The sequence below is a fragment of the Pseudopipra pipra genome, chromosome 1, assembly GCF_036250125.1.
Source record: "Pseudopipra pipra isolate bDixPip1 chromosome 1, bDixPip1.hap1, whole genome shotgun sequence".
Classification (NCBI taxonomy): Eukaryota; Metazoa; Chordata; class Aves; order Passeriformes; family Pipridae; genus Pseudopipra; species Pseudopipra pipra.
The window spans coordinates 49860604-49887696 of NC_087549.1; the positions used below are offsets into that span (position 1 = coordinate 49860604).

At 37.3% G+C, this 27093-nt stretch overlaps 1 protein-coding gene across 3 annotated transcripts in view; it reads right to left on the bottom strand.

Moving 5' to 3' along the window:
* Positions 1–27093, bottom strand: part of MYOM1 (myomesin 1) — a 76876-nt gene that overhangs the window by 33716 nt on the left and 16067 nt on the right. For 2 of the 3 annotated variants that reach the window (XM_064655920.1, XM_064655898.1), the window contains exons 4-18: positions 25598–25808; positions 23780–23937; positions 19815–19907; positions 18784–18872; positions 18600–18659; positions 16874–17038; positions 16135–16296; positions 12533–12674; positions 10237–10436; positions 8558–8614; positions 8070–8194; positions 6329–6512; positions 5194–5368; positions 2807–2928; positions 1551–1871 (exon numbers count right to left, since the gene is read on the bottom strand). In XM_064655920.1, coding sequence (XP_064511990.1) covers positions 1551–1871; positions 2807–2928; positions 5194–5368; positions 6329–6512; positions 8070–8194; positions 8558–8614; positions 10237–10436; positions 12533–12674; positions 16135–16296; positions 16874–17038; positions 18600–18659; positions 18784–18872; positions 19815–19907; positions 23780–23937; positions 25598–25808 — 2264 coding nt within the window. The remainder of the gene's footprint in view (positions 1–1550; positions 1872–2806; positions 2929–5193; positions 5369–6328; positions 6513–8069; positions 8195–8557; positions 8615–10236; positions 10437–12532; positions 12675–16134; positions 16297–16873; positions 17039–18599; positions 18660–18783; positions 18873–19814; positions 19908–23779; positions 23938–25597; positions 25809–27093) is intronic. The other variant, XM_064655909.1, reaches the window with a different exon arrangement.

The window sequence follows — 27093 nt, forward strand, 5'->3', positions numbered from 1 at the left end:
GTAATATTTCAATTGTCAGACTGGCTTTCACTTACCGTATTCAGGCGGCTCCCACCCTGCGTTTCCTAATTAGGACAATATTTATGCGCTCAAGGTAAGTTTCTGGAGCTGGAATAAGAAATGCAGGATAAAAGCTTCCACAACCAAAATGCAGAAGTCCAAACTGCATAGGAATTTCTTTTCAGGATCCCCTGCTTTTGAAGCAAGCTGATGCATAGTGAACGAATGTGTTGCAACTGCAGCTCTGATGCAAGTGATCAGGACTCACTTTAATATTGTGAAAAATGAGGAATGGAAACTATCATTACAGGAAAAGTAAAAAAAATTGGAGATGCAATGATTTGTTTTCTTTTGCAGGAACCAAACCTTTTTTCACACATACAATATGCATTGTAGTTCCTTTTCTTTTTTAAATAGTCTCGCATTCTTCTCTCCCAAGAATGGACTTTATCTGTTTCTTTTTTCTTTTTAATTTTTACACTGCGCAAATTTTATCATTGCACCCATCACATAAGCTTACCTTAGTGGAAGACAGTGTGATCATAGGCACTGTAGACTGACCAGAAATGGAACATGTCTGTTACTTCAACTTACATTAAAAAATGCATGGCATAATCCTCCGTCTTAGATTTTTTTATAATAATGCAGAAATCATTCACTTAATCCCAACCCAACTTCTTATATTTCTTCTGTATCTAGTGGAGAAATGGTTGCCTGCATCCAATATGTTATGCACAAGTGAAAAGTCCTACTTGTGACCCCTAAGTCCTACTTTGGATGGAAATCGCACATCATATATGTTTCCTTTTGTCTTCAGTGTTTTATATCAGTGTCATATAGCCTCAGGTGCCTCTACTTTGTTTTCTGTTCAACATTTTGCACAAGCTTTTTGAGTCTCATTTCAGAGGCCTGGGGAGGAGTTCAGTTCATTGACTGGGTACCAGGATGAAATTCAAGCCCCACATTTCTTGGGCACAAGGGGTGTCTAGGTGCTGAAAACATAAAACATGATTTTGTACACGTGCCTATAACTTTATAGGTTTTCCTCCTTACATATTGTTATCAGTCAGAGATAGAACACAACATTCAGAGTGTGTCAGAGATAAGCTGTAGCTTAGGCATAAATCCACAAAGGATCTTCATATATCCTAACAGAACACAGATTTTCATGCTTACCATCGTAATCAGATTTTGTTTTCTGCCCACATATATAACCCAGGGACTAGGTAACCAGACTCCTAACAAATTACTGAAGCGATCTAGAAATAATATAGTAACTTGGATACATTAAAATGTAGTCAAACAAGCCATTAAATTACTAAACATATTTATATGTTTCACTTTCAGTAACCACTGAATTTGTAAAGTGGTCTCCAATACCATTATATGCATAATGATCTTAATGGAGAGTTGAGCACATAATTGATGAGCCTGATGAAGGATGCATCACCGTAGAGCATATTCGCTTGAGGTACGGATGAACAGAGGTTACAGCAGTCTGAAGTGGATGTACCAAAGCAGTGAAATCTATTTATTTTATTAGTTCTCACCTGTATCTTTCTTCTTTCTGACTTTTTCCACTGTCAAAAGATCCTCGGGTCGAGACTTACTTGCCTGCTTAGCAGCAACTTTTTGTGGTGCAGGTGCATCCTTAACCATTTCTCTCATGTTACAATCTCCTGTACTCCCCAGTTTGTCACAGCTACTGAGTAGTGTGTCTCTATTAAATTTAGCATTGCATTTTAGCAAAGCATCTGTGTCAAAGATAGGCTGGGAGGTCTCATGCATGCCTTCCCAGCTGGTAGTGTGGTCTGTTAGTCCACCAGCTTTACCACTCAGTTCAGGACACACACCATGAAGCAATCCTCCCCCTATAATTGCCAGAAAACAGCAAAGACATTTTGAATTAGAATACATTCTTTTTACTTCATTTAGTCAGCAGAATTAAGAAATACATACAGCAAAAAATACAGCCAAAATATGACAAATGACTGGGTTTATGCACAAAATGTTAAGCTTGAATTCACAAAAATTTGAAATGTGTAGAATACCTCTCAGCCTGCTAAAAAATAATGCTTTTTTTAATAATGTCTAGTTTTCAGAGCAGAAAAAAAAGATGGAATGTTAATAGTATTCTTAATTTGCTACAATTATTTTAGTATTAGATCTTCCAGGTCACATTTCTGATCCTTTCAAGATGATCTCAGAAAATTGCCTTGGGCCACATCTCTGTGCTCTAAGGTTGAGAGGTATGCAGTTTTGATAAAAATGAGAGTGAGGATGTTGCAGACATGCAATTCATTCTAGCCCAATGATCTCATTAATCTTTATGGATTAGTTCAGGCAGTGGCAAACAGAAATAATCCATCAGCAAAGGGAGAACACACAGGGTTATAGAAGGTTTACAAAAGACACATTGCACTGATTACTGGGTTTAGGTATGGAAAAAAATTTCTTAGAAACTGACTGTATATAGGATGGTGTGCATTAGAGGTGATATACCAGATTACAGAATCAGAATGACATGCCATTCTCCAGGATACCTATGAAGTGAACTTGACAGTGCCCTCATACAGTGATTCACAAGAAACACCTGAAGAAGACTGGACAGTGAAGGTGAACAGTCTACAAGAGTGCAGTGACTGTGAAACTATGGCTGTGAGACCTTAGGATCTATGGATAAATTATTATTTGTGGACAACATCGTAAAACAAAATGATTAGTTACAAATAATTGCTGAAAACTTCTTTACTTCATTAAACCCCAACATATATACCATTGAAAAGAGCAATAGAAAATGGCTTACCAATGGCTGCTTTCACCTCTATAGGCTCTGAATCCTGTGAAAATTCACTGAGCCCTGCTGCATTAACAGCTCTGACTCTGAAAATGTACTTCTCACCATTGCTGAGCCCATGGCAAATGAATCTAAAACAAATCAGTAAAGGAATACTTAGGAAGTATTATAAAGAAAAGGAAAATCCTAAGGGGGAACAGAAAATATTTCTTCCATAAATTTTATTCTGGTTTCTGAAAACCAAGGATGAATCATGACCCCAGTCCCTTATATGAAGGTCAGAGAATGCAAAAGGTATCTAAGCACCTTGTTTACCTAACAAAGATAATGTCTAAACTCATGTCTCTTTAGACATACCATTTACCAACACTCTTTCTTTCTTAAGACTGCACAAGTTTTTGTGTTACCACAGGGTCTACTTTACTTCTGCTAGTATATAAAATCCATACTTCCCAATAGAAAAATGTGAAAATCTGCAGAAGTAAGGTCTATATTTGCTTCTTGTGGGATATTTTCATTACATAAGTAAAAGACACATGTAACACAAGCTTCCATAAATCACTTCCAACCATAAATGGAAAATTGTACTGTTCAAAAAAGTTACAGGGCATTTTACAAGAGTTAAATGATTTTTTAATTTCATTTTCTTGCTTCTACACATGGCACAATAATCTGAGCCAGACGAATTCTTTTATTTGAATAGGTTTTTTACTTGATTACTTAATTGTCACATTAAAAACACCCTCCTAAATTTTCTCTGGTGTCCACCCTGAGAACACAAAATTTCCCAAGACAGGAATAATTTATTTAGGAATAGACTGTAGTTTGGAAATTTAAACTTTTTATTTAAAATAACATTTATTTTTCAATACGTATTTCGTTTTATAGCATGTGACTTTTATTTCATTCTACTTCATAATGTCATGTCTTGTACTACCAACACTGACATCATGCAATGATGTATGAAGCAAATATAATGTGGAAAACAAAATCAAAGTTTTATTTTAGGGGAAAAAGTAGAACCTGTATCAAAATTTTCAGAGCTGAATTTTCCCTGCCCATTCTACTAGACTTCTTCAAATCATTTGCTCTCACAAGGATGGGTGCAGAAAACAAATTTCAAAAGATCAAAATATTCTTCATAATGCAAATTATGAAGTACAGCTAATGCTTTGAGATTGACTCAACCAGAAAAGCCAAGAGTTAACAGAAAGCCTGTGCATGACTGCATCATACATTATATCACAGTGACTAAAAATGCAGTGATAGAAATCTATGTAGTGTAGTTATATCACAATATGTATTAACTCAGAAAAATATTTTTATTTCTAAGGTGAATAAAGATCACATTTCATATTTTACAGTAAGCAAACAGCACAAAACTTCACCAATACTTGATATAGCTATAATACAAATCATGGAAGTATATAATGAAATTATATAGTATTGACACATAGATCTGTTGCAATATAAATGCACAAAAGAATACTAAGAAACTGTTTTGCTTGTGCACACAAGCAAAACACACACAAGAAAGTGAGGATTTAGGTACTTTTGATATACTAAGCATTTACAATGCTTTTCTAAAAAACAAAGCTGGTCCAGGAGTATTTAGGAGATCCTTACTTATTTTAGTAAGGGTTGTCATGGATAGCCATTACAAGTAAGCATAGACAGTCATAACAAGCAGGGACTACCTCTGTATTGCCATCAATCCACTTGAGGCAAAGTTCTGCAGTTATTCCTTCAGACTGAAGATTATATCCTTGTTCAAGTAAACCCAAATCTGATTTAACTTATGAAGTCTTAAATCTTGATTATTTTTTCTGACTAGAAACCAAGCTACATATCACTAAGAAATGTTTGTATCCAATATATGAATGTTCATTAATATCTTGATTTTATTGCAAGTGAAAGAGCAATTAGAAAGTAATATTTTTAGTATGATATAGTTCATATGCCCTCCTGACAGTCTAGATACACAGTCCAGACATGTTTACAGCAGTCTTCCAAAACAAAGCCCTTTGCTTCCAAACATTATGCAGTTTAGTTTTCCACATTTGTAACTCCAGTCATTCCTCACTGTACTGTTTCTTGTCAAACTGTACAATAGTAGAACTAGTGAGCTACTTCTCTTTTCTTCACTAGCATGTCCGTGTTTTTTCCCCCTTGCCTAATTGTTTCTAATTTAAGGTAGGTTATAATTTCTTTTTAGACAAGACTCACACTTTGAAGTATGCTTTTATAACTTCTTATGAGTTTCACCTGCAAGACTGATTCCAGCCTTCTGGCTACCACAGAGAGACTACCTCTACTATTGTTAATGACTGGAAAGCACATATATCCAGTAGGTCAGAAACTGGTTACCATAATTTTCATGCTTTACAATTCATTACCTTGTGCCTTTCACTGGATTGTTGTTACACGGTTCCCAACGACCAGATCCCTCTACACTTGACTCAATGTAGTACCCAACTAGCTCCTTGGCATCTGGGGGCTCTGTCCAGGTGACAACAACTGAGGTGTCTGTATTCCTAGTTGGCATAATACGGCCAGGAGCTTTGGGAATATCTATGAGAGAGAAGCAGAAATACATTAGTGACCAGCCAGTCAAGATTTACAAATAAAATAAGAGTGACATTCTATTCTTGATTACATTAGCATGACTTGTACCTTCAAAAACTTCTCTGATTTAAGGATAGGACAGGATTAGTAGGCTCAAGCCTTTGGCAGTGAGATTTCTCATTTCTCCATTGCCTATGATTTAAATTGTATTTTGTTTATTCCCTTGTACTGAATATCTGCACGAGAGATGTGATTTGGAGCCTCCTAAAAAGTAATATGTGTTAGGTGCACATTGAAGATCTTGTGGAGTCCATAGGTAAGCCAGAAACCAATGCCCTTGTTAACTAGCCAAGTGCATCTATAGTGCTATTCGAGGAGACATTTTATTCTTCTTAAAAAATGTAACTCACATTCATCAAAGTGCTCCAAGAACTCAACATGAAGCAAAGAGAGACCATCTGGGAACTGGATTGAAATCTGCATTGCTGTTTGGAAACAAATTGCTAATGTAGGTGTAGCTACTGAAGTTTTTCTGTGTTGAATATCTTGGCTCCTCTTCCAGTGAAAAAAGTCTCTTCATTCATGTAAGTATTAAATTCTTCATTTTTGTTTAATTTGGCAAACAAGGAAGATTGAACTCTGCTGGTGTTTGGGCTTATTTGCATTTAAGACTCTAAGTAAAACAAAACATTTTTGTACTTCCTTGAGTTTTCATTTTCTTTTGCTATTTGCAGTCTTTGAAGTTCTTGGCGTTGTTATTTTCCTTGGTTTGCATCTACCATTTGACTACACATTAAAGGTTGAACAACCAAACCAAAATTATTTTAGTTAAAGGGAGTAAATCATTCAGTACTTTTCATACTTGAATTATTTTCTGGGCAGCTATCTGCCTACAGACAAAACAATTACATCACAAACTGAAAAGTTACCATGGAGGTAATTTAATACGTATGATCACACACTCACCGAGTTTGTCATCCACTACAGTGGCTTCAGTTGCTTCTGAGGGTTCACCAATTCCAGCCGAATTGCAACAGCGAACTCGGAAGCAGTAGGATTTGCCTTCAGACAAATCAAAAACTGCAAAGCGAGGAGACTTCACAGGGATCTCAGTGTTCACCCTTTGCCAGTCCTCTGTGCCGGCAACGCACTGTAGACAATCCCAGAAACCACGTTCAGAACAAAAGCTTCTGAAAGCTCAGTGTCTAACCCAACAAGGCTTTCTACCCAGACCACTAAATGCATGTCTGCTGTGGAAAACAGGGAAACACATCCCTTTTTTTTTTGCCTTTTCATAGATTGAGCATATTTCAAAGGTTATGAATCTGCCAAATGTCCACCTACTCCAGAGAACTTACATAAAAGTTTACCGGTTTTTATATATCAAAGCTAAACTCCTCTCCATCCCAAGGATGTAATGTGATTAATAACTGCATCCAGTTTGGACCACTTTCAAAATAAGTTCTGCAGATATTCAGCATCATGTAAAAAGCAAAACTCTACATTGCTACATTGCTTACAAATCTGCTTGCGTCACTGAATGTTTTTGGTGTGGCTTCCAGAATAAGGAGTCTTACCCTCATCAGGATCTGACCCTCATTTTCCAGAAAAAAATTAACACGTGCAATTAATTTGTAAATTGTTTTTATTTCTGTGGCTAGAAACTCTACATATCATGATCACTTATACTATTAATACTAGTGATTAATTTTTCACTGTGATTTACATTAAGTATAAATTCAAGTAATGGTTCTGGTTTCTGAGGGATTCAAATTCTCAGGAGAATGTTCTCTGACTATCTGACATTAGTGCTGAGTACTCAGCAGGCAATCAGTTATTATTTCATATATGGAAACTCAAAATTCATATATTCATCCTCTCTAAGGCTTGTTGCTAAGTGAAATTCATTTATTTAGACCAGATTTTGTACAAGAGATGAAAAAACACAAAATTGGAAGATATTTATGTCTCCCTTGATGCCACCTCTAGCCTGATAGAGAAAAGCATTGATAAAAAAGTTTATGAGCCATGACATACAAGTAAAAAGGGTGATGGGGTGAAGAATTTTCTAGGCTAGCAGCCATGAAGAAACACCTCAGGAAAGCTGAACACTGAAATTAAAACTGATTTCGTTCTAAAAAATCAGAAAAGAAATTTTGTCATCTCTGTTGAGTTGGTGAAGCAAATGGAAAGTTAATGTAGAGGATAAATATGAAAAAGCAGCTGGAAGAGAAACTGCTGATGCCAAGAAACTCTTGCAGAATGCTTCCATCCAGAGTATCCTACTAGACAAGCTTTGTTTATATGAATTTTATGTATATATTTTATATATCATATGTATATATGAGATACATATATATAAGCATGTGACTTTGCTCTGTGTTTTCTCATTATAGAGGGAGTTTGTCAGTCCGTCTACTCCAAGGGAGGTGAATAACGCAATTCACAAAAGAATATTACAGTTTGTGACACAATCTGAATCTGCAGATTGTGTTTTCTGTACTGTATTTCTGTTTGTATTTCTCTTCTTTCTTCTCTTCTTAGTTTATCTTAATCTACAGTTTAACAATTATCTTGATGAAGTTTTAGTTCTGGCCCTGGTTTGAAAGGCTCAGACAGAAATGAAAATTAACTAGAAGTCCAGAAGAGATGGCAAAACAAGTCTAAAAGATTGCCACAGCATAATTTTGATTTTGTCCAATTTTACCTTTTCCACGAAGTACATGATACCCTCATGGCCCCTCTGTCCAGGAGGTTTCCAGCTAAGCACAACATAGTTCTTGGTGGCTTCAATAACTTGGAGGTCTGTAGGGGGACCTGGAACAACACCCTCTGAAGAACAGAATAAGAAATTAATATTTAATTCCTTTATACTTGTATCGGAATTGGTGCTATAACCAAAATATAGGAGTATTAATATACCTTGCCACCCTATATTTTTTAAAAACATAGAGTTAGAAATCTTCTAAATGTCAATTTCAAATGTCCTTCTTTTAATTCTAAGCATGGTTTTTATTGGGTCCTGAATAATGAAACCTCATCTCAACAATCAAGTCGTGAATTATTTAAGGTCGAGTGACTCTCAGAACAACGAACTTTGGGTGCTTGCCAAAGTCCACAGAACTCACTCAGAGTTCTCCTAATTAGTCAGCCAGTTTCACATTAGACTTTTGTAGGCAAAAGGACTGTGTTTACCTGCAGGTTCTTCCTCAGTCACAATAATCTGTCCAGTCCAAGGAGCAGAAGGGTGACCTGAAAAAATGCCAGAGGTATCATGGAAATGGGAGACTTCAGGAACTTTTGAAACAATGAGAAAACTGACTCTTTTGTGGTTCAAAAGTGACATTTGCAAAATCCCTGTGAGGTCTGGTTTTAGTTAATGCTGTGACTCTTGCTCATGTAGCGAGCTTGTTACCCATGGTAGTTGCAAGCTTGTCAGCTTGAATATTGAGAGCAGCTCAGCAATTAACATAGCTAGAAAATTTAATCCACCGATTCCTTCCTGAAATGTCACTGAAGTCTCCTAGGTGACAAGCAGAGCTATTTGGCTCACTTCATCGTTTTCAGAGAATAATTTCAACTTTATTTTCTCTCCTCTATTCCTTTGGTTTAACAGCTCACTTATTAAAAGAACAGCCAAATTCCTGCAGGTTGTTTTTTGTCTCTTTTTAACCACTTTCCTTCGTATTACCAGCTTTTAAATCACAGGTCACAGTCACAAACGGAAATGTCTCAACCTGACTCAACACATCCACTTGATATAATTTGGGTGGCTCTCTCAGTGCCTCCACATTATCATATTATTGCAGTTATGCATTCAGCTATCAGCCAGGTCAATGCACTTTCAGAGATAATTTTTGCGAACACTGTTCTCCACCTCCACATTGCTCACCCTACTGATCTGTTTTGGAGATGTGAGCAGAGAGGGAGCCGATGGGGAGAAAAGGTTGTGAAGGATGAGGAGATATAATGGAAATAGGTCAACAAAACCAGACTTTATCTCCTGAGAAAGCTTCTATGCTACCAATTGAGAAGAAAAGGCCTCCCCCCGACTTAGGGTTTCACAAATATGACTGAGTGCAATGTTTCCTGACAGTGCCAAACCTCCTTCCTCTGGCCTTTTGTTTTTATCTTGAATGGGAACCTAGATTATCTGGCTGCATCGCATACAGTAACTCATACAAGCTGCAACCATGGGATCCCTGTAGCTTTGCATACAATATCCCTTCACATTCAACCATTTTAATTATATATGTTCAGAAACATGTAGAAATAGATTATGAATGGAAGTAGAAGTTGATTTTAGGCATATGATTGTGGCATATGGGTAGAGAGGTGGATTTGGAAGCAAAATGCCTGAGACATTGTGAGGCCACAGGAGAAATATCCTTGACTTGTAAAATGCTAACTTTAAAGCAGAAAGACTGGGATCTGTGTGGCCATCCTGGTATTGTGCTGATGTTATTGCACGACTTTGATTGTCACATGAGCACAGAATCAGCCACCCTTGTCTGTATCTCAGAGAGACTAGTCACAGGATCTGTTCAGCTATTTTGTTGGCTGAACAAAAGTGAGTCTCTCTAGCTCTCCTGTGCCTTTTTCCCCCTCTTCCTGCAAGTTTGGAGCACAGCACTGCAGCCAGCCAAAGCCATTTCAGCAGATAGAGTACTGAGTGCAAAGAGCACCGAGATGATTTCTTCTTGGCAAAGCTGTCTCCAAAGAATATTTTGGTTTAGCATTGCTCCCTCTAGTGGGATTTCGAAGGTGTCTGAGTTGATAGTCATAATTTTTTAAAATTTTTTCTTTTTTTTTTTTTTTTTAATGAGTTGTGACTTGTTAAGCCTCTCAAGCAAACTGCAAAAAGCACGTCTTACTTCTAAGCCTGGCTCTGTCTGCAGGATCCAGAGCAGCCACAGGCTCTGACACCCGGGACGGTAGGCTGACACCAGCTTTGTTCACTGCTCGGACTCGGAAAATGTAGGAACGGCCTTCAATCAGACCAGTGACAGGAAAACGAGCAAACTTCACGGGATTCTCATTGCACTGGGTCCAGTGGGCGGTGCCGACCTCACACCTGAAAAATACAAACAGCAAGAGCAGTGATGGGAAGGGAAAAACACAAACTTGGGGCACCCACACTCCTTTGCATCTTCGCCATCTGTTTGTGTTGATTGTCTGGTCCACACAAGTTTCCACAGCAGCTTTATATACTGGTGACATCAAAGCAGCTGCACCAAGGCATCAGGGCTGACTATAGTCTGAGCACGCACTGAATCCCTCTCAGCTGCACCCCTTCTTTCCTGAACTGAAGAGGGACAGGATCAGAACTCACTTCACTGCTTAAACCCTCCAAAGTATGCTTAGGGAGTGTCAGCTTTAGCATACTTAAAGGGACAAGAAACACCTGTCTCTCTTGCAGTTGCCAGAAGGTGACTAGTTCATCTTTCCTGCACAGTGGTGCACTGTACATACTGCAAAATGCTGGGCTTCTCAGGGTGCAGAGACCTCCGTTGTGAGTTCTGAGACCAGCACAGCACAGAGATGGCTGTGAACAGGGTTAAAGTTGGGCACTCAGCCAAACCCTGCTTCAGAAACCGCTGAGGCTGCCAAGGGTGCCTGTGGTGTGCTGGCTGCAGTCACTGCAATGACAAGACCCAGCATGGTGGTGCTGGTCACACAGCTGTGAAGCTTCACACATGTCAGTAGGCTGGTTTCTGGCAGAACGAAGAGATAACCAGCAGCCACTTCAGCTCAGAGAGCCAGGAGGAGCCTGTGGTAATGGCTTCGCAGTATCTAGCAATGTGGTCAGCAGGAATATGGCCCTGTAGCTTGGGAAAGACTTTTTATTGCTGATGAGATATCTACCAAAGCAAATGTTACAGTTTCTACCCAGATTTCTTGGTACATGCAAGCATCTCTTGTTGAAAGTACTGTTACCGTCCTGCTCAGGGCAGTTTTTTGGTTCTGGTTTCTGTTTGGGCGAGGGATGCCCAAACTTTGCCTTTAGCCTCAGCACAGATCAGTCCTGTTGGCTTGGACCACCCACTCACTCTACAAGGCAGTTAGGGGCTACCCTGGATGAATATTTGGGTACCTAAATGCCTTTTGTGGGATCAAACACTGGAGAGCAGCAACACAGCTTTGAATTTAGGAGCAAATGCAGAATAGAGGAGGTGAACACAAGAGAAAAAGGAAAATGCCATTTGTCTTGGAGTTAGTCTCAGTGCTAACATCTTTAATAGCCTAGTTTTAAAATGAGATATTATTGTTCAGAGTCTAGTCCTGTATTTTGTTCAGGATTTTTCAACAAATGTTAAAGAGCTCTAGCTTCTGCCTAATCCAGCACAGTTACAGCAGCAATTGGCAGTCAAAAGTTAGCAAAAAAGTTATATTTGAATGTTAGATTTATTTCAAAAAGCAATGTCCTCTTTTTAGAGATAGATAATGTAATATACATAATGTAAGTACGTACAATAGCATAATACATGCATCTGAAACTCCATATTACTAATGATGTATTCTGTTACTGAAATCCAAACAAATATTACCAGCACTGAAGATTATTGTAAGTCTCAAAATGCTGACTGAATTTCTTAGATCCCATGTTTCTACACTCCTGCCACTGGGTGATATGTGGAGGTTTGGAGATTTCATATTTTTTAAAATTATTTCCAATTCTTATTGTTACAGAGACAAACAAGTAAGCATGATTTGCATGAAGCTTATGAATCTAAGAGCTTAGATAACAACAGCATATAAAAAAAAGAAATCCAAGTCCCTTTGAGATAATATTTTGTTTTCTGGTACATAGTAACTATTAGGAAAGAGACAGGAGAGCTGTATCACAAAAGGAGACACATTTGCCTGATGAAAGAGCAGATACTATAAGCTCCCAAACACTGCAAAATCCCGAGGCCTCTCAAGCTTACAGGAAACAGCAAGGGCTGAGCTATGCAGCATCTCACAGTTCAATGAAGCAAGATGTGATTATTTCCATGAAAGTTAGATCAGGCCTAGCCAATCTAAAATAAAAAAAGTAATTTCTTCTGGCCAGCAAAAAGAATGAAAATAACAAATGACTATTTTATCTCATGTTTTTCAGTGTGGATTTAGTTTTTCAAGTTAGAATGAGCAGCAATATGAATTCTCCACTCCAGCGTGCTCACTGACCTGTCAATGAAATATCCAAGGATGGGGTTTCCTCCATCGACAGCGGGTTGCTTCCAGGAGACAATGACATAATCTTTGTTGGCATCTAAGCACTGCACATCCAGTGGTGCACCAGGGGCTCCAGGGATTTCAGCATCAGCATCTATGAGGATGGAGGAATATGTTTCCAAATGTGAACCATGGTTCTTTCACAATTATTAATCTTTAAGGACCTAAATATGTTCCTACTGAGTCAAAAAAAAAAAAAAAAAAAAAGAAAAAGAAAAAAAGAAGTTCCATTACTGGCTTCAAAAAGTATTTGCTTTTATATTGTCAGTGTTTTTCTAGGTTTTGGTTTTCTCTTTGCCACATTTACAAATGCTTAATATGTTACAGCACACTGTAAATGTAATTCACCTAGGCATTTTAAATAAAATTAGTACCATGCATTCTGGTTAGGGAGCTGCCAGAGACACAGCTGAACTAAAAACTTGGCAGACTGCCCCTTACAGCCAGGCAATAGATGAATCAGAAGTATTCACCCGTTGGATGTAACAACATCGAATTAAATATTTTATCTCTACTCGTAGTCCTTCATTGTTTGATTTTGGTTAGCTGTGAACTGCAAAGGTATCAAAACCTTTTGAAGTTTAATTATATTACATATTATCACTGTGGAATATAACCTTCATAAGGATGAGCATATTTTTTCTTTCAAGTGTTTATCACAAATCTGGGACTGCTCGTGTCAAAGGGCCTTGACTTCAACATCAGCTTCTGGACATATCTTATCTAAAACTTTAAAAAACAGAGCACAGTGCTGGGCACTGGGGAATTTTACTGTTTACACAGTCTGCTTTGTGAAATGGTATAATTTTCATGTAGAGAAAAAGAACCTTTTCAGGAAGATTGTGTGAAAGACTTTCAAATCAGAGAGGTTGTTTCTCTGCAGAATAACATCAATTTGTACAATTACATGTTGCTATTTTCAAGATCTGTTGTGAGCTACTTCAAAAGAAGACCTTCCTAAATGTATATACCTGAATAAACAATATTTTGCTAATAAATATTTTTCATACATTCCCTCTAAACCTGAGACTTTTTGAAAAGGTTTAATATTACAAGGCATTACAGGACTTTGTATTACAATATAAAGTAATCACTATTTTTCGTGCTTTTGGCTTTCAGGAAAAAAAGTGCCTTATAAGAGTATTTAACATGCTTCATTAAGTAAAACAATAGTTTTCCTAAAAAAAATCCACAAAACAAAACATGCTTTACAGTGTGCCTTCTCTTATATACAGAGATGCATCACACAGAGCTTTTGAAACTGCACTGAGTTTGCCAAGTCCAGGTTCTAATTACAGGCAACTCAATGCATTTTTAAAAGTGATCATGTACAGAGTAAACAATCCAGTTAACAACACAAAATACTAAGAATGTTAAGAGTAATAACAACATGTCTTCAGTGATCTCTTTACAAAAGGTTTTAATTGCCCATATTTACCACTTGACTGAACATGAGACAACACAGTTTCTTTCCAAGACAGACTGGGAAATAGCTGGGACAACCAGCATTGCTGATCAGCCTCTGGGGGACTAGGATTTCATCCCTGATGTCTTGCTGACAAATGATGACCTGTAGGCATGGAAGAGGAATCACACATGCTCTCAAAGCCCGTCTGAAGACCTAACTTTTTGAGCCTGATCACTGCTTTGCTCCCTTCTATCAACGCATGGGGATTTCTAAGTGTGACACAAAAAGAAAACGGCTCAAGGTAAAATACCACAGCTAGCCATTTTAGAGCAAATTTGTCTACAGTTTAGTAGAAGCAGTGAAGAATATACTAGCCAACCAAGGCTGTGGGGATCACTTAAATAGGAATGTAGAATATGATTAATCTAATCAGAATTTGGCAAACACGTTCATTGGCTAGTAAGATACTCTGGTGAAAGGGGTAGTGGGTTCACACTCAGGTCCACACCTGCATCGCTAGAAGATGTAACAGGATTGAGAGTGATCATTTATTTATATGGCAGCAGAATGTAAAACAAATAAAGACAGACAAGTCATATTTCTTGTCACAGATGCTCATTTCAATAGCCTCTTCAGGTGCTGAAAATATCTGCTTCAGTCATATTTTCTGAGCTGTTATCTCACACAGCTCTGATGGACTTAACAACACAGAGCCATTCTGGGCATGGTCTCAGAGCCAAGAATTTCCAGAGCCTTTTGAATTAGCACTACACACTTCAGCTGCTCTTAGCAGCTGGGATAGATATAGAATCAGCACACAACCTGATAGCAATGGCTCCTTTTAAAGAAATAATTCTCAATAGAAATCTGATGAAGTTTTTCATGATACAAGCAAACAACACTCAGAAAAATGACATTTTTATTCTACACGTTGCTGCACTACTTTAGAGAATCACAGAATGGTTGAGATTGGCAGACAGCTCCAGAGACTGCCTAGTTTGTCCCCTGGCTCAAAGCAGAGTCAGCTAGAGCTGGTTGCTCAGAGCCATGTCAAATCAGGGTTTGGGTGTCTCCAAGGATTGAGACTCCACAGCCAGTCTGGGTAATGTGTTCCAGTGTTCAGCCACCCTCACAGTAAAAAAAAAAGTGTGGGGCTTTTTATGTTTAAATGAGCTTCCCTTATTTGAACTTATGTCCGTTTCCTCTTGTCCTGGCACTGAGCATCACTGAAAAGAGCCTGTCTCTTTCTTCTTTACTCCCCTCCATCACGTACATAATGTGGATAAGCTCCTCCTAAGATCTCTCTTCTCCGTGCTGAACAGTCCCAGCTCTCTCAGCCTTTCCTCATGTCAGAGATGCTCCAAGCTCTAAATCACCTTCACAGTCCTTCACTGGACTCAGTCCAGTGAGTCCATGCCTCTTTCGTATTGAGGGTCCGAGAACTGGATCCAGCATTTCAGATAAGTCTCACCAGTGCTGAGTAGAGGGAAGGATCACCTACCCAGCCTACTGGCAATGCTCTTCCTACTGCAGCTCAGGATGCCACTGCCTGTCTTCATGACAAAGGCACATGTTCACCTTGTTGTCCACCAGGATCTTTTCTGAAAAGCAGCTTTTGAGCCAGTCAGACTACACTGCTGCACGAAACAAAGCTTCGCCAGGTGCAGACCTTTGTGTTTCCATTCCACTGAACAGATTTTCCCTGCACTGTGCATTAGAGACAATCCCTCAAATGGCACATAAAATCTTGATAAAAATAGTGCAGTTTAGCTAGAAGTGAGATTGTTACAAAAATGCATTTTTTATTTTTATGTGGCTTTTTCCTCCTTATGACTTATGTTCAATACTCTTCACTAGCTGAAAGTGAGAAGTAGTAGTGAAGTTACATCAATACCCTAAATTTCCTTCTCAGAATGCCAACGGAGTTTAGAATTCTGGCATGTGACACCAAAGCATGAGATACATATTGAATTTTTTACAGAGATAACAACTGGGAACAGTATTGCTAGAATCTATTAATAGAAAATAATTATTCTCTTTTTAATGAGGAGGGGAAAAAAAAAAGCACTCAAATATCTGAGACTGATTTTGCCAGCATGTTTTCGTCAGTTCTGTAGTGAGTTTTGTTCACAAGACATTATCCTACCTCGAACAAAGACATAACCACTGTACTCTTCATAGTACTCCCCCATTGCCACTCGTAGGGTGTAAAGACCTTCATCTTCCTTGTTTGCATGAGTCAGTGTTAATGAAGCTCGCTCCCCGCTCCACTGCATCTGGACCCATTTGGATGGTGTAATAAGAACACCTAGGAATTAGAGAATTTCATTATGAGAATGAGCTGAATCTATGGAGGAGTAAATTCTGAATACGGAGAATATATTTGAATAGATTGGAAATACACAAGAGACCATTATTATTAGACGACTTTCTGACTTTGAACAAAACCACAGCTAATTCTGCTCTCATGAAAATTTTGTCTTCAATTTCAAAGTGTAACTTCAGAGAGCAACAGGATTTTTTATCATCTGTTGCACAACATACATGTGCAACTACTTAAGAAATGTCTTGGCATATATATAAATAGTAAAAGCTATATGGACTTTGTAGATGGGCCATATAGCTGCTGGATCTGATTGAAATGCTTCTAATTTAGAATTTTTTAAGAAGAAAAAATTCGTAGAAGGCATTTCCACAGTGCCGTACCAGTTTTCTGTGGTTTCACATCAAAATGCTAAATTTTGAAACAATTTTAGTTGAAAAGAGAAAATATTACTGTTGGAAAAATTGAGAAAGTGATGATCAAATCATAACATTCACATATGATGAAATAAATAAAGATTTACATGAAAGAAGTTTATAGTTCTATTGTCAAATATTCTCACCATTTCTGTACCATTCAATGTCTGGTTTGAAGCGCTTGATATCAGGATTGATGACAACTGTGCAGCCCAGACTCATTGTCTCTCCTTCTCTCCCAAAGGCTACATCAAACTTGTCGACAAAGCTGATTTCAAACCTGGAAGCATAGCCATAAGGGGTAATGGCAACTGTATAAAGGGAAAAAAAATAATCTGGCTGTTTACTTTGTCTTTCCTTTTGTGACAAGAGTAGGAAGAAAAAGTACTCAGTGATTATGAATACAGTCTCAGCTAAAGTTTAAATTATAAATAGGAACAATATATATATTGTCATCATCTTCAGGGTAATTGCAGTGTTAAATAATCCAAGCCCTTTCTATCAGAAAGAATCAACTATTCCTTTATTCATACAACTCTAGTTCTTACAGATAGTTAATTTTATCAGGGAGAGACTCCTGCAGAATTTCATTTCAGAATTTTTAAATTTTCAGATCTATGTGTTTTATCATCAGGTTTGTTTTATAACTTAAAAAGTCTTTTATTTATGATTAATTTTTTGTTCAAGTCAAGTTGATCTTTAGCCTATATGATTCTTCTCTTTCCCTTTTTAACTCCTTGCTCTGTCTCAAAGCAGTCATGTGTATGCTCAGCCTTTGTTTTTATAAGATAAATAAACCCTTTGGGGGGCTATTAATATAAAATGAACTCTCCAATCCCCAAGGCATTCAGGTAGTCTGTTTCTGTATTTGCTCCTGAATCCATCTTTTCTGATGCTGTATGTCCCAGGTTGTGCAGTTTTTCAAACAGAATATCTTATGTGCCTTACACTTGTGCTATACATACATGGTACAGGGCCTTACATGTTTCTTTTGAAAACAACTCAGCTGATAAAACCTAAGGCCACATTTGCCTTTTACACAACTGATGGAAGCTGTGATCAGTCTTCCTGTGATCAATGGATATATGCAAATTGCCATCTTTCTTTCCCATAACCAAGTGATAGATCCTAAATTACATTGGAAATGTATAACATTATATTTTGTAATGTGGCACATAATCTTGTCTCTATTATTTCAGAGCTTTGGCATGTAAATGACAGCTAGTATGCCTTTGTAGCATCTCTCTGATTCTATTTGTGCTGCAGCAATAAAAGAAAAGTCCAGAAGTGTCATCTGTCAAGCCTTTCCTGGGGTCCCTAGTGCTCTTCATCCACATGGCATACGTGGGTAGATTGTCTTGTCATCATAGAAGCATCTATGCAATACTGTAAATAACATCAAAATGCCAGGTTCTCAGGTAAAACAAACTACAATTTTTACCTTCTCATATCCAAAATAGTCAAAATGGGTTCTGGATGTTTGATCTTTTCTGGGTATTTTCCCAACTAATGGAATCACATAGGCAGCAGACAAAAATAATTAAATCATCTACTCTGCTTAGGCACATGCACCCTCTAGCTTTTTTCCCAGGCCATGTTTTACATTTTGCAAAAGATGAAGTGTCTCTCTCGTTGACAGATTTTATTTCACAGCGATGTACAACATTAACAGGATGTTTCTTATATGAGCCAATATACCTAAAAAGCAATGCCATTCCCCTACTGGTGAGGCATCTGAAATTGTAGGGCTCAGGACCTTTATAAATCAGACCTGCTTCCTTTTAAAATAATGTTACTAAATATTCTGCTTAATCATGTGTCATGATGTCACAACTATAAATGGAAGTGTCAAACAAACATATTGTAACTTACATGGAGACATGGAAAGATTTCCAGCATGCAAAAGACTTGCATCAATTTCTCCTTTGTACCCTACATGGAAAAAGACAAATCCAGTCACTACCACCAAGAGGTAAAGGCTCTCTGAGCCTCAAAACCAAAACTGGTAATATGCATCTTAACAAAAAGAACTTGAAGGAAATATTTTGCAACCTACTCTTTACCACGAGGGAAGCATAAACTGAAACTTCTCCTTTAACATTCATAGCAGAGGCCCTATACTGGGCAGTGTCGTCAAATTCACATCTGAAATTATAGAAATGATTAGGCAGAGCACACATTTACTCCTTCTTATAACCTCTCCTATGTTTTAGATTAAGACAACTCTCAGAAATCTGGGTAGAATCTGTAAAGTAAAAGCTTTGGAGAAAGACATGCTGGACACTGGATTGATTGCAACCATTAAGTTTTTTCCACTGTTAAAACCCAGGGTTTGAAATAAACGTCTCTTTTCAAATATCACTTACGTATTTGCAATTGAGAATACAGCACAAGCAGGGCAAACTATGTGATAATATATATATATATATATAATAAATATGATAATATTTATCTCTAATTTACTGTCTCCTAATAGAGTAAAGAGAGTGTGCAAGTTGTAGAAATGGTAGATTTCGCAAAAAAATTTCAAAGGGCCCCTAGCAGTATATAAATTGTCAAATCTAGATTGTTGCTGATAGGGTTTCATATTGTCAATGTTTTTAGTGAAAAGTAACTGCAAAAATTTCCCATTTGGAGGATGAGTACTGTTAAAGATCTTCCTTGTGTATAAGTGAGGACATCTCAGTTCTGTTCCTCATTTCAGTAAGAATTATGAACTTTGCTGTTTTTGAAAAACAGGTAACTCACATATTTTTACCCTTAGCTGATTTTTTTTTCATGTTTAACTGCACTCATCAAGCAGACAAGTGGGAAAAATAATCACAAATGTCCCACATGTTTCTGACTCAGCCATAAAGAGGATATCCAGGTAACTCAGGTAAATTACATATCCTCCATTAAGGTAAACCAGAATTTCTTCAACCTTTAGGACACAGCATTCACCTCAGCTGATATTTCTAATACCTCTGATACCACCTTACTTTGTATCTCTTACATGCCCAAGAGATATGTTCACATTTTGCAGGTCTCAATCCATAGCAATGTTTCAGCATAAGGTGTTTGTTAAATTATCTAATATTGCCTTACGTGGTAATCTCCAGTGAGTGCAGTCCGTATCGGCTTTCAATGATATACTTGTCAGGGTGAGCCTGTACATCAATAGGCACGTTGTTTTTGTACCTATGGAGAAGCAAAGAAAGAGTATGTCACAAAGAGAAGGGTATAATTCTATACTTTAAAAATTGAAGTGCTTGATATTTGAAATAGAACATCAGTTTCTGCATGGGAAGACTACTTCAGAAGTGTAGCCTCTGGTTTTGTTTTCCAATTAAAAGGAGAAAATAGTCTTGAGTGAGATGAAAATCAGTTTATATTACCATGAATTTCATGTTGCTACTTGTAAAGGAAAGGAGAATTCATGAGCAACACCTCAGAGTTTTATAAATTGCAAACAACGAAAATTCTGTAGCAGTCTTACTTACTAGGTATTACATTTTGTTTAGTTTGCATATTTTATTTATCTACTTTTAAAGCCTCCATATTCACAAAAATGTCAGCTAAAAAGTTAGCTTTTTTTTTTTGCTTGCATAGCTAACGTAACAGAAGTCCTGATGGGGTTAGGTGGTATACAGTATGAGTGTTTTCTGGTACAGGAATATCTTCAGGATGGAAAAGTTTACTGTTCAAAATTCCCAATAAATAATTTGAAGGAATGAATTAATCAGTACTGATCAGTAGTGAGCTGGTACTGCTAACTTCAGAATTTATATAAACAGGTTGAGACTCTCTCTGTGAGAATTCAGTGGTTCATTGTAAGTTTTTCCTCACCATTTGTTGCAAAAAATATTGCCCATTCTGGACAACACATTGGGTAATCAGGTAAATGTTTGAGTGAATCCCATCTTAAGCAAGTAAGTATTCCACTGATAATATGGAATAAACTGGCAATAGAAGTCTAATAAATTACACACTAAATTGTATTCAGTCCATTTGGGATTTATTTAAGGTCTATAAAGAAAAAATATTTCCTAGGAGAGTGCCCTATTTTAGCTTTCCCTGTTCTCCATAAGGTACATATATGAAGAAAGTGAAACAATAAATGGTGATAGATAAAAGTATCTTCATCTCTTACTTTGACGTAGCCTAAATAAATCTTTCTCCTCATAAGAGATAACCAGATAAAGAGCTTTGCTTCTTTATTTCAGATTTTAAATTTTAAATCTCTCATGACTTTCAGTCAGAAAAGGGAACTGGTCTGATATCAGTGGCTTGTCCCACTTCACCAAACAAATCAGTAATTAGCAATTTTATTTTTCCAAGAATATTATTAGTTTATCTCAAGGTGAAGCTATATCTGCAACAAATCTGAAAATTGTCTTTCAGCACTGTCAGTGTTATGAAATAAAGGATATTTCCCTGGCTAGAAATATTTAGGCACAGTAATATATTGGGATTTTTTCAAGTGCCGAAGTCAGCAAGGAACGTAAACCCTGCTGATTTGTATCCCGATCTTCTTCTCAGCAAAATGTCTATGAAAAGGGACTCAATGCAGGGCAATACTCTCTATTCTGTACATCAATCAGTTGCAGAGATGCCTGACCTCAGTACAGATCTCCTACTCTATTATCCTGGCTTAGACGAAGAATAATACATGGGTTCAGCAAGAGTAATCCATTCCCCACCACTCTTCACCTCATTTGTGAGGTGGTACCCCCCCGAGACTGATCTGCCTGGGAACACCTGGGAGCCTTTACATTCCATCTAGTGTGTCAAATAGTTTAGAAAATAGAATAATGCCATCAGTTCCTAATATTTTCCAGGGAATATGAAATCCTGGAAAACAGGACTTGACTCCAAAATCTCTTTAACTTTTCTCCAAAGGGCTGGGCAACGCTTGGATCCTATTGGTAGTGAAGTTGCTTGGTAGCAAGGGGTGCTGTGCAGAAATTAGGTTTAACTGGTCATGACAGCAGCAAGAAGACTTTCCCTTCTTTTTCTTCATTATCAAGTTAGTAAAAAATAATTGTTTCAATTTTGGCTTATTTATATTCATCTATGGGAAGAATGGGGCTCATGTGTTAGAAGGACCTCTTGTTATTTCTGGAAACGTGAATTCCAGAATAGCCAGGTCATTAGCTAATGTTGTACTGCAGCCTCCCACTGTCATTAGGCATTGATAGTTTAGAGTTTCTGCTGCTGGTTTCAAATGTCCTGGGTTTTCCATATGCTTTTTTTTTCCAAGGGAGTCAGAACAGCTGCATCAGGCAGTAAGATTTTCTTTAGAGAAAGTTCATGAAGCTCTATAGTTTTTAGGCAGAGCATGAAAAGGTCTTCTTTGCTTATACAAAAAACGACTATTTAGAATACTGGACTGACATTTTGTTAGAAATGCTGAATGAAAGCTGACAGATCCAGATCAGCACTTTTCCATATCTCAGAGCAAAGACACCTGCTGAAACGGATGGGAGCTCTTTTTTCCATTAGTAGCCTGTGGCAAACTGAAATCCCTTTGGATTTGTAAAACGTTGTATTAATTTCAACCATCCACATTTAGCACTCAGATGAAAGGCTGGTTCACAGTGAGAGCACAGGCAGACAGCTGAAGGCTTGGTTTAACCGTGTCAGGTTTTGGGAATAAGGTGAATCTCAACCAAAGTGAAAATGACCCAGCTCTCATGTTCTTGGGTAGGATTCAGATTACAGAGCTGGATTACAGCCATGAGCATAGCTGACCATTTCTTATGTCCAGCTGAGACCAGATCCCAAGGGTTTGTCTGGAATCCTCTCCAGGAGGAATGTCAACACAGGACACTCGCATCCTTACATGACAGGAAAAATGTCTCCATGCAGAACCTGGCTATTGGTCATCAGAGTCCATGGAGAGAGATCAAGTGACTTTGTGGATATCAACTCTGGCCTATTAATATACCTCTCAGTAGCATTTTTTGTCAAACTCTGAGATTAAAGTTTTTAAGACTTAAATAAATGCAGAGTCATTTAAGCAATTCAAGTAGCAAATCGCAAAATATGAGTATTATGTGACATCATGACATAGTAGATGTTTTCTGTTGTCTCCACAAATACAAGTTCTGTAGGACCTACTCCTATTAATGCTGAATACAGGCTTAATCTTTGTTAATTTTCAAAACACATGCATACATTTTATACACAAACTCTTGAAGAGTTTTTTTAACTAAATAATGAACATCATATCTCATTTTATGTCTGAAAAAAAGTTATTACTTATTATCCTAACAACTTGATGATATATATGTACCATGAAAGAGGTAAGAAAGATCAGCTGAATGGATAGTGAGACAATAAAACTTCACAAGTCACTGTTAATCAAGCTAAATTCAATTCTAGTCAGGGTAAACTTTAACCCAAAAGTCAAATTAGACCTTCAGCTATGACTAAGGAAGGTATTTTTTGTTTATTACAGCAAAGATTTAGTACAAAGACCATTCAAGTGAATAGAAAGTTTCCAATAGCTTTCAGAATATTTGGATGGTTCCAGTTCTATCTGAAGTCTTTGATTTCAAAAACGACGATGTGTCTGCTGTGAACACATCATCATCATTGAGATTTCATATCATCATCATGAGATTTCAGTTTCATAGAGATTCAGTACTACAGCTACTCAGTAGCCAAGGAGCTTGCTCTTGACCGAAGCCTGCTTTAACACTTCAGGGACATTAACGTCATTTGTAGACTAAAGAGAAGTATTTGGAAAACATTCTTAAAGACAGTATGATAAATTAAACCGCTGTTTTTCCTTCATCATTGGACAGAAAGAATATCTTTGATATCTCTACCAAATAAAGGAAAAAATCTATGTACTCCTAGTGCTGTTATACAAAGTACTATTTTGTCTTTTAATATTTTGCTCTCTTTTTGTACAAGGTAACTTGAAAGGTGTTTGACAGGCCTGTCATTAGTACCTGACTTTTTTTTATTAAACTTATACTTTTCCAGAAAAATGATCAGATTCACTGAGATGACCTCAGCTCTTGGTTATCTGGTGACTTTCAGTGCCAGAGATACAAACTTACCAGGTAACACGGGGTGCCGGCCAGCCAGCCACAGAACAACGAAATACAACATTTTCCTTTTCCCAGATAGTGTGGGAACGAGGCTCAATGATAAACTCAGGAGCATGTAAGAGTTTATCTTGATTCAACTTTTTATGGAATGCCTGAGTCTCTTCTAGCTGGAAAAGAAACATTTTATTATAAACTTGACTATAAAACTTGATTATAACAGCAGTTGGAAGTGCAAATTATTAATACACACCCAAAAAAAAGCAAAAACCCCTGTATTTTTTATTTAAAACTTCAGACAGACATACTTAATGTATTATCTCACCTTGACACAGCAAACAAAGTTTTCGTTTTCCAAAAGTTCTCCTTCCACGATAGCTTGGAAGATTTGATTTTACTGGGTTTTTTTCCTTAAAACTATTCTAAGTAGAATAATTTTCTACATTTAATTACTTATTTATTATTTTAAGTACAGAGTGAAATGTGAAATGGGCCTGAAACAGATCTCTTCTATACTTTTGCTCTAAAGCAAGATTGTGTATCCTAGATCATCTCTGACAGACCTACTCTCAAACCTTGCCTCATGATGGGATCTTTCCCAGGATAACTAATATGCTATAAATCTTGCTTTCTGAAAACTAAATGATTTCTTTTCTGCCCTAACTTTCACCTATCTGGAGAATTAAAATTCCTGTATTGAGATTAATAAAAGAAGATAGATTTCATAATCCTCTCAGTCTTTTATAAACTGGACGATACCTCTTTTCCTTGGAATTTTTTCTCGATTCTGGACAGGTTCTATTTGTCCTCAACATTCATCAAACAGTCACTACTCATTATCATAGGTCCAACAGACTCCAACCCAATTAAATAACTGCCCTTTATGTGTTAGTGATAATACTCTAGAATGGCATTTATTTTTGTACGACTGGTGTTCAATCGACTGACTGACATTAAATTTCTCTCAGGTCCTGAAGTATTTCTACCTAGCCAGGCATTCCTCATTTATTTGATCTTTTCCTTCTGTATGTAGTAATTTCCATTGGCTGTTGTAAAATTTTGCCTTCACTGTTTCTCAGTTTTTGAGATGACTTTGAATTTTTATCTTGTCCTTCAAAGTGTTTACACCCTTTCCAACCTTATGTCATAAGGATATTTTATAACTATATCGCAAATTCTTCTGCTCAAAATAGTAATAAATTTGCTAAATAAAACATATTTGAACTTGATATGTTCTGCCAGTCTGGTCATAACATATTTATAAGTATACTTTGAATATTATTTTTTAAAAAGCAGACAATAATGCATACAATTAGAGATTCAGTTCCAGATGTTCCTCCATAATTTACACATAATTTACCACAATTCACCCTAATGCTACCCTAATTTACACTCTGTAATTAGAACTCTGAGGTGAACACCATGGACAAGCTTGTTCTGAGGCTGTAAAGTCTCATTGACAGCTTTATTCTCTGCCCAGCAGCTGCCCCATCATCTGGGTGAACGATGCTGTGCCATTTAACCAAGTGTGGGCATGACCAAAAAGCATACCCTGGTCCTCCACTCTGTCCTTTTCTCCCAGCACAACAGAAGTGTGCCTGGTGCCTATCTCAGGCACAGTGCCTCTTTCGTTATCCATCTGACACCCGGATAACAAGACTTGTAAGGAATTCAAAAGATTTCCATTGAAAATACTTGGAGGTTTTTACTACTGTTATTGCAATTGCCCATGGAGTAAATCAGGCCCTGGTGTGCTAAGCACTTTACAAACACCAAACAAAAAAGACCCACACTGTTTGCAAGCCTAGATGTTAATTTCTACTCTGTTACCGTTTTTTTCATGGCCACACGTTCAGCAGACTCCCGGATTGCTACTTTCCTTGATTTTTTTTCATGATGCTCCTCTTCAGAAGTTGACTTGGCCACCTTGCTGACACTAACTCCTTCACCTGTGGCAAAAAGGTTCCTCTTGGCAACATATGCAGCACTTTCTTTAATTCTCTCTTCTTCAGTGTCTGTGATCCCACTGATATTCACTTCTCTGAAAGAATTTTTAAAAAACAGAATCCTATTAGAAAATGATGAGAATATATTTCCTTTATACTTTCTATCAAATTAGCCACCTACAGTGGCCAACGCTCTTTTGTAACATATTTCTGCTACTACAGTCTCATATGTATTCAAAGCAGAAACATGGAAAGGTTCTGCAAAAAGACTATTTCACTATCTAAAGACATAGCCATTTTCAGCACCTCTTTGTATAACTATATCACACACATTTTCAGTTTAACCATTATCCTGCTGTGGTTTTGTATTTCCATCACCATAAAGAGTAGGGTAAGGCACACCCACAGATCTTTAGTTATTGATTTATGGCTGCAGCATTCATAACAACACTACCAAAGGGGCAGGAGACAACTGAAGCTGTATAACAATGTCCTCACTTGTTGTTTATACAAAACCCCCACATAACTGTATATAACAAAAAGTTCTGCTTGTTTGTAGAAAAGTCAGTCTTGTAATGCTTTCAAGAAGGTGATTAAGGATTTTCTTGAAGCCTGCTCCTCAGACTTTTTACAGGGGTGAGACACAAAGAACAGTTACTCTCAACGGGTCTGGTCCTGTTTCCCCACTCATATGTGGATGTACCATTGCAGCCATATTGTTGTGATATCATCAGGACATTATAGCTGCTATAGTAGTGCATATACAATGAGAGTTCCTTGACTTAAGAAGAAGCATTAATATCCTTCTGCTGAATTTAGTTGTTTTAAGGTGACTTTAGATGCCACACTGAAAACAGGGTCTGTTTAAATTCTTATTAAGTACCATCTTGCAAACACTATAGAGACAGCAGCCTCGGTTTCCAGAATGCACTCAAGCATAGCCTCTCTATTTTATCGTAAAATGCTTACTACTACTACAAAGCAAAAATATTGGGAAGAATGATTTTTTTCTGTTTTCTTTTAGATTGCCAGTATTATGCACTTGAAAGCACATCTCAATACTCAAGAAATTTGGATTTAAGCTCACAATTAACTGTCCAGCCCCTTAGCTATGAAGTCAGTTTGGTGAGATGCAAAACAGCCAAGCAGTCGAATTTGCTGTAAACTTAATTACATTTAAAAATCGCTGACAAGACTAAAAACCCTACTTAACAGCACAGAGCTTTGACCTATGTCAAGCTCAGCTTCCTGTGTTTCGGTCTGCATTAAGAAGATGATCCTTAAAGAATCAGTGAAATGATAGATTCCCTTCAAGTAGGCACATCAGCTGCCCCTAAAACTATAATCTGAAGCTACAGTTATGTATGGCCAAGATGTTTT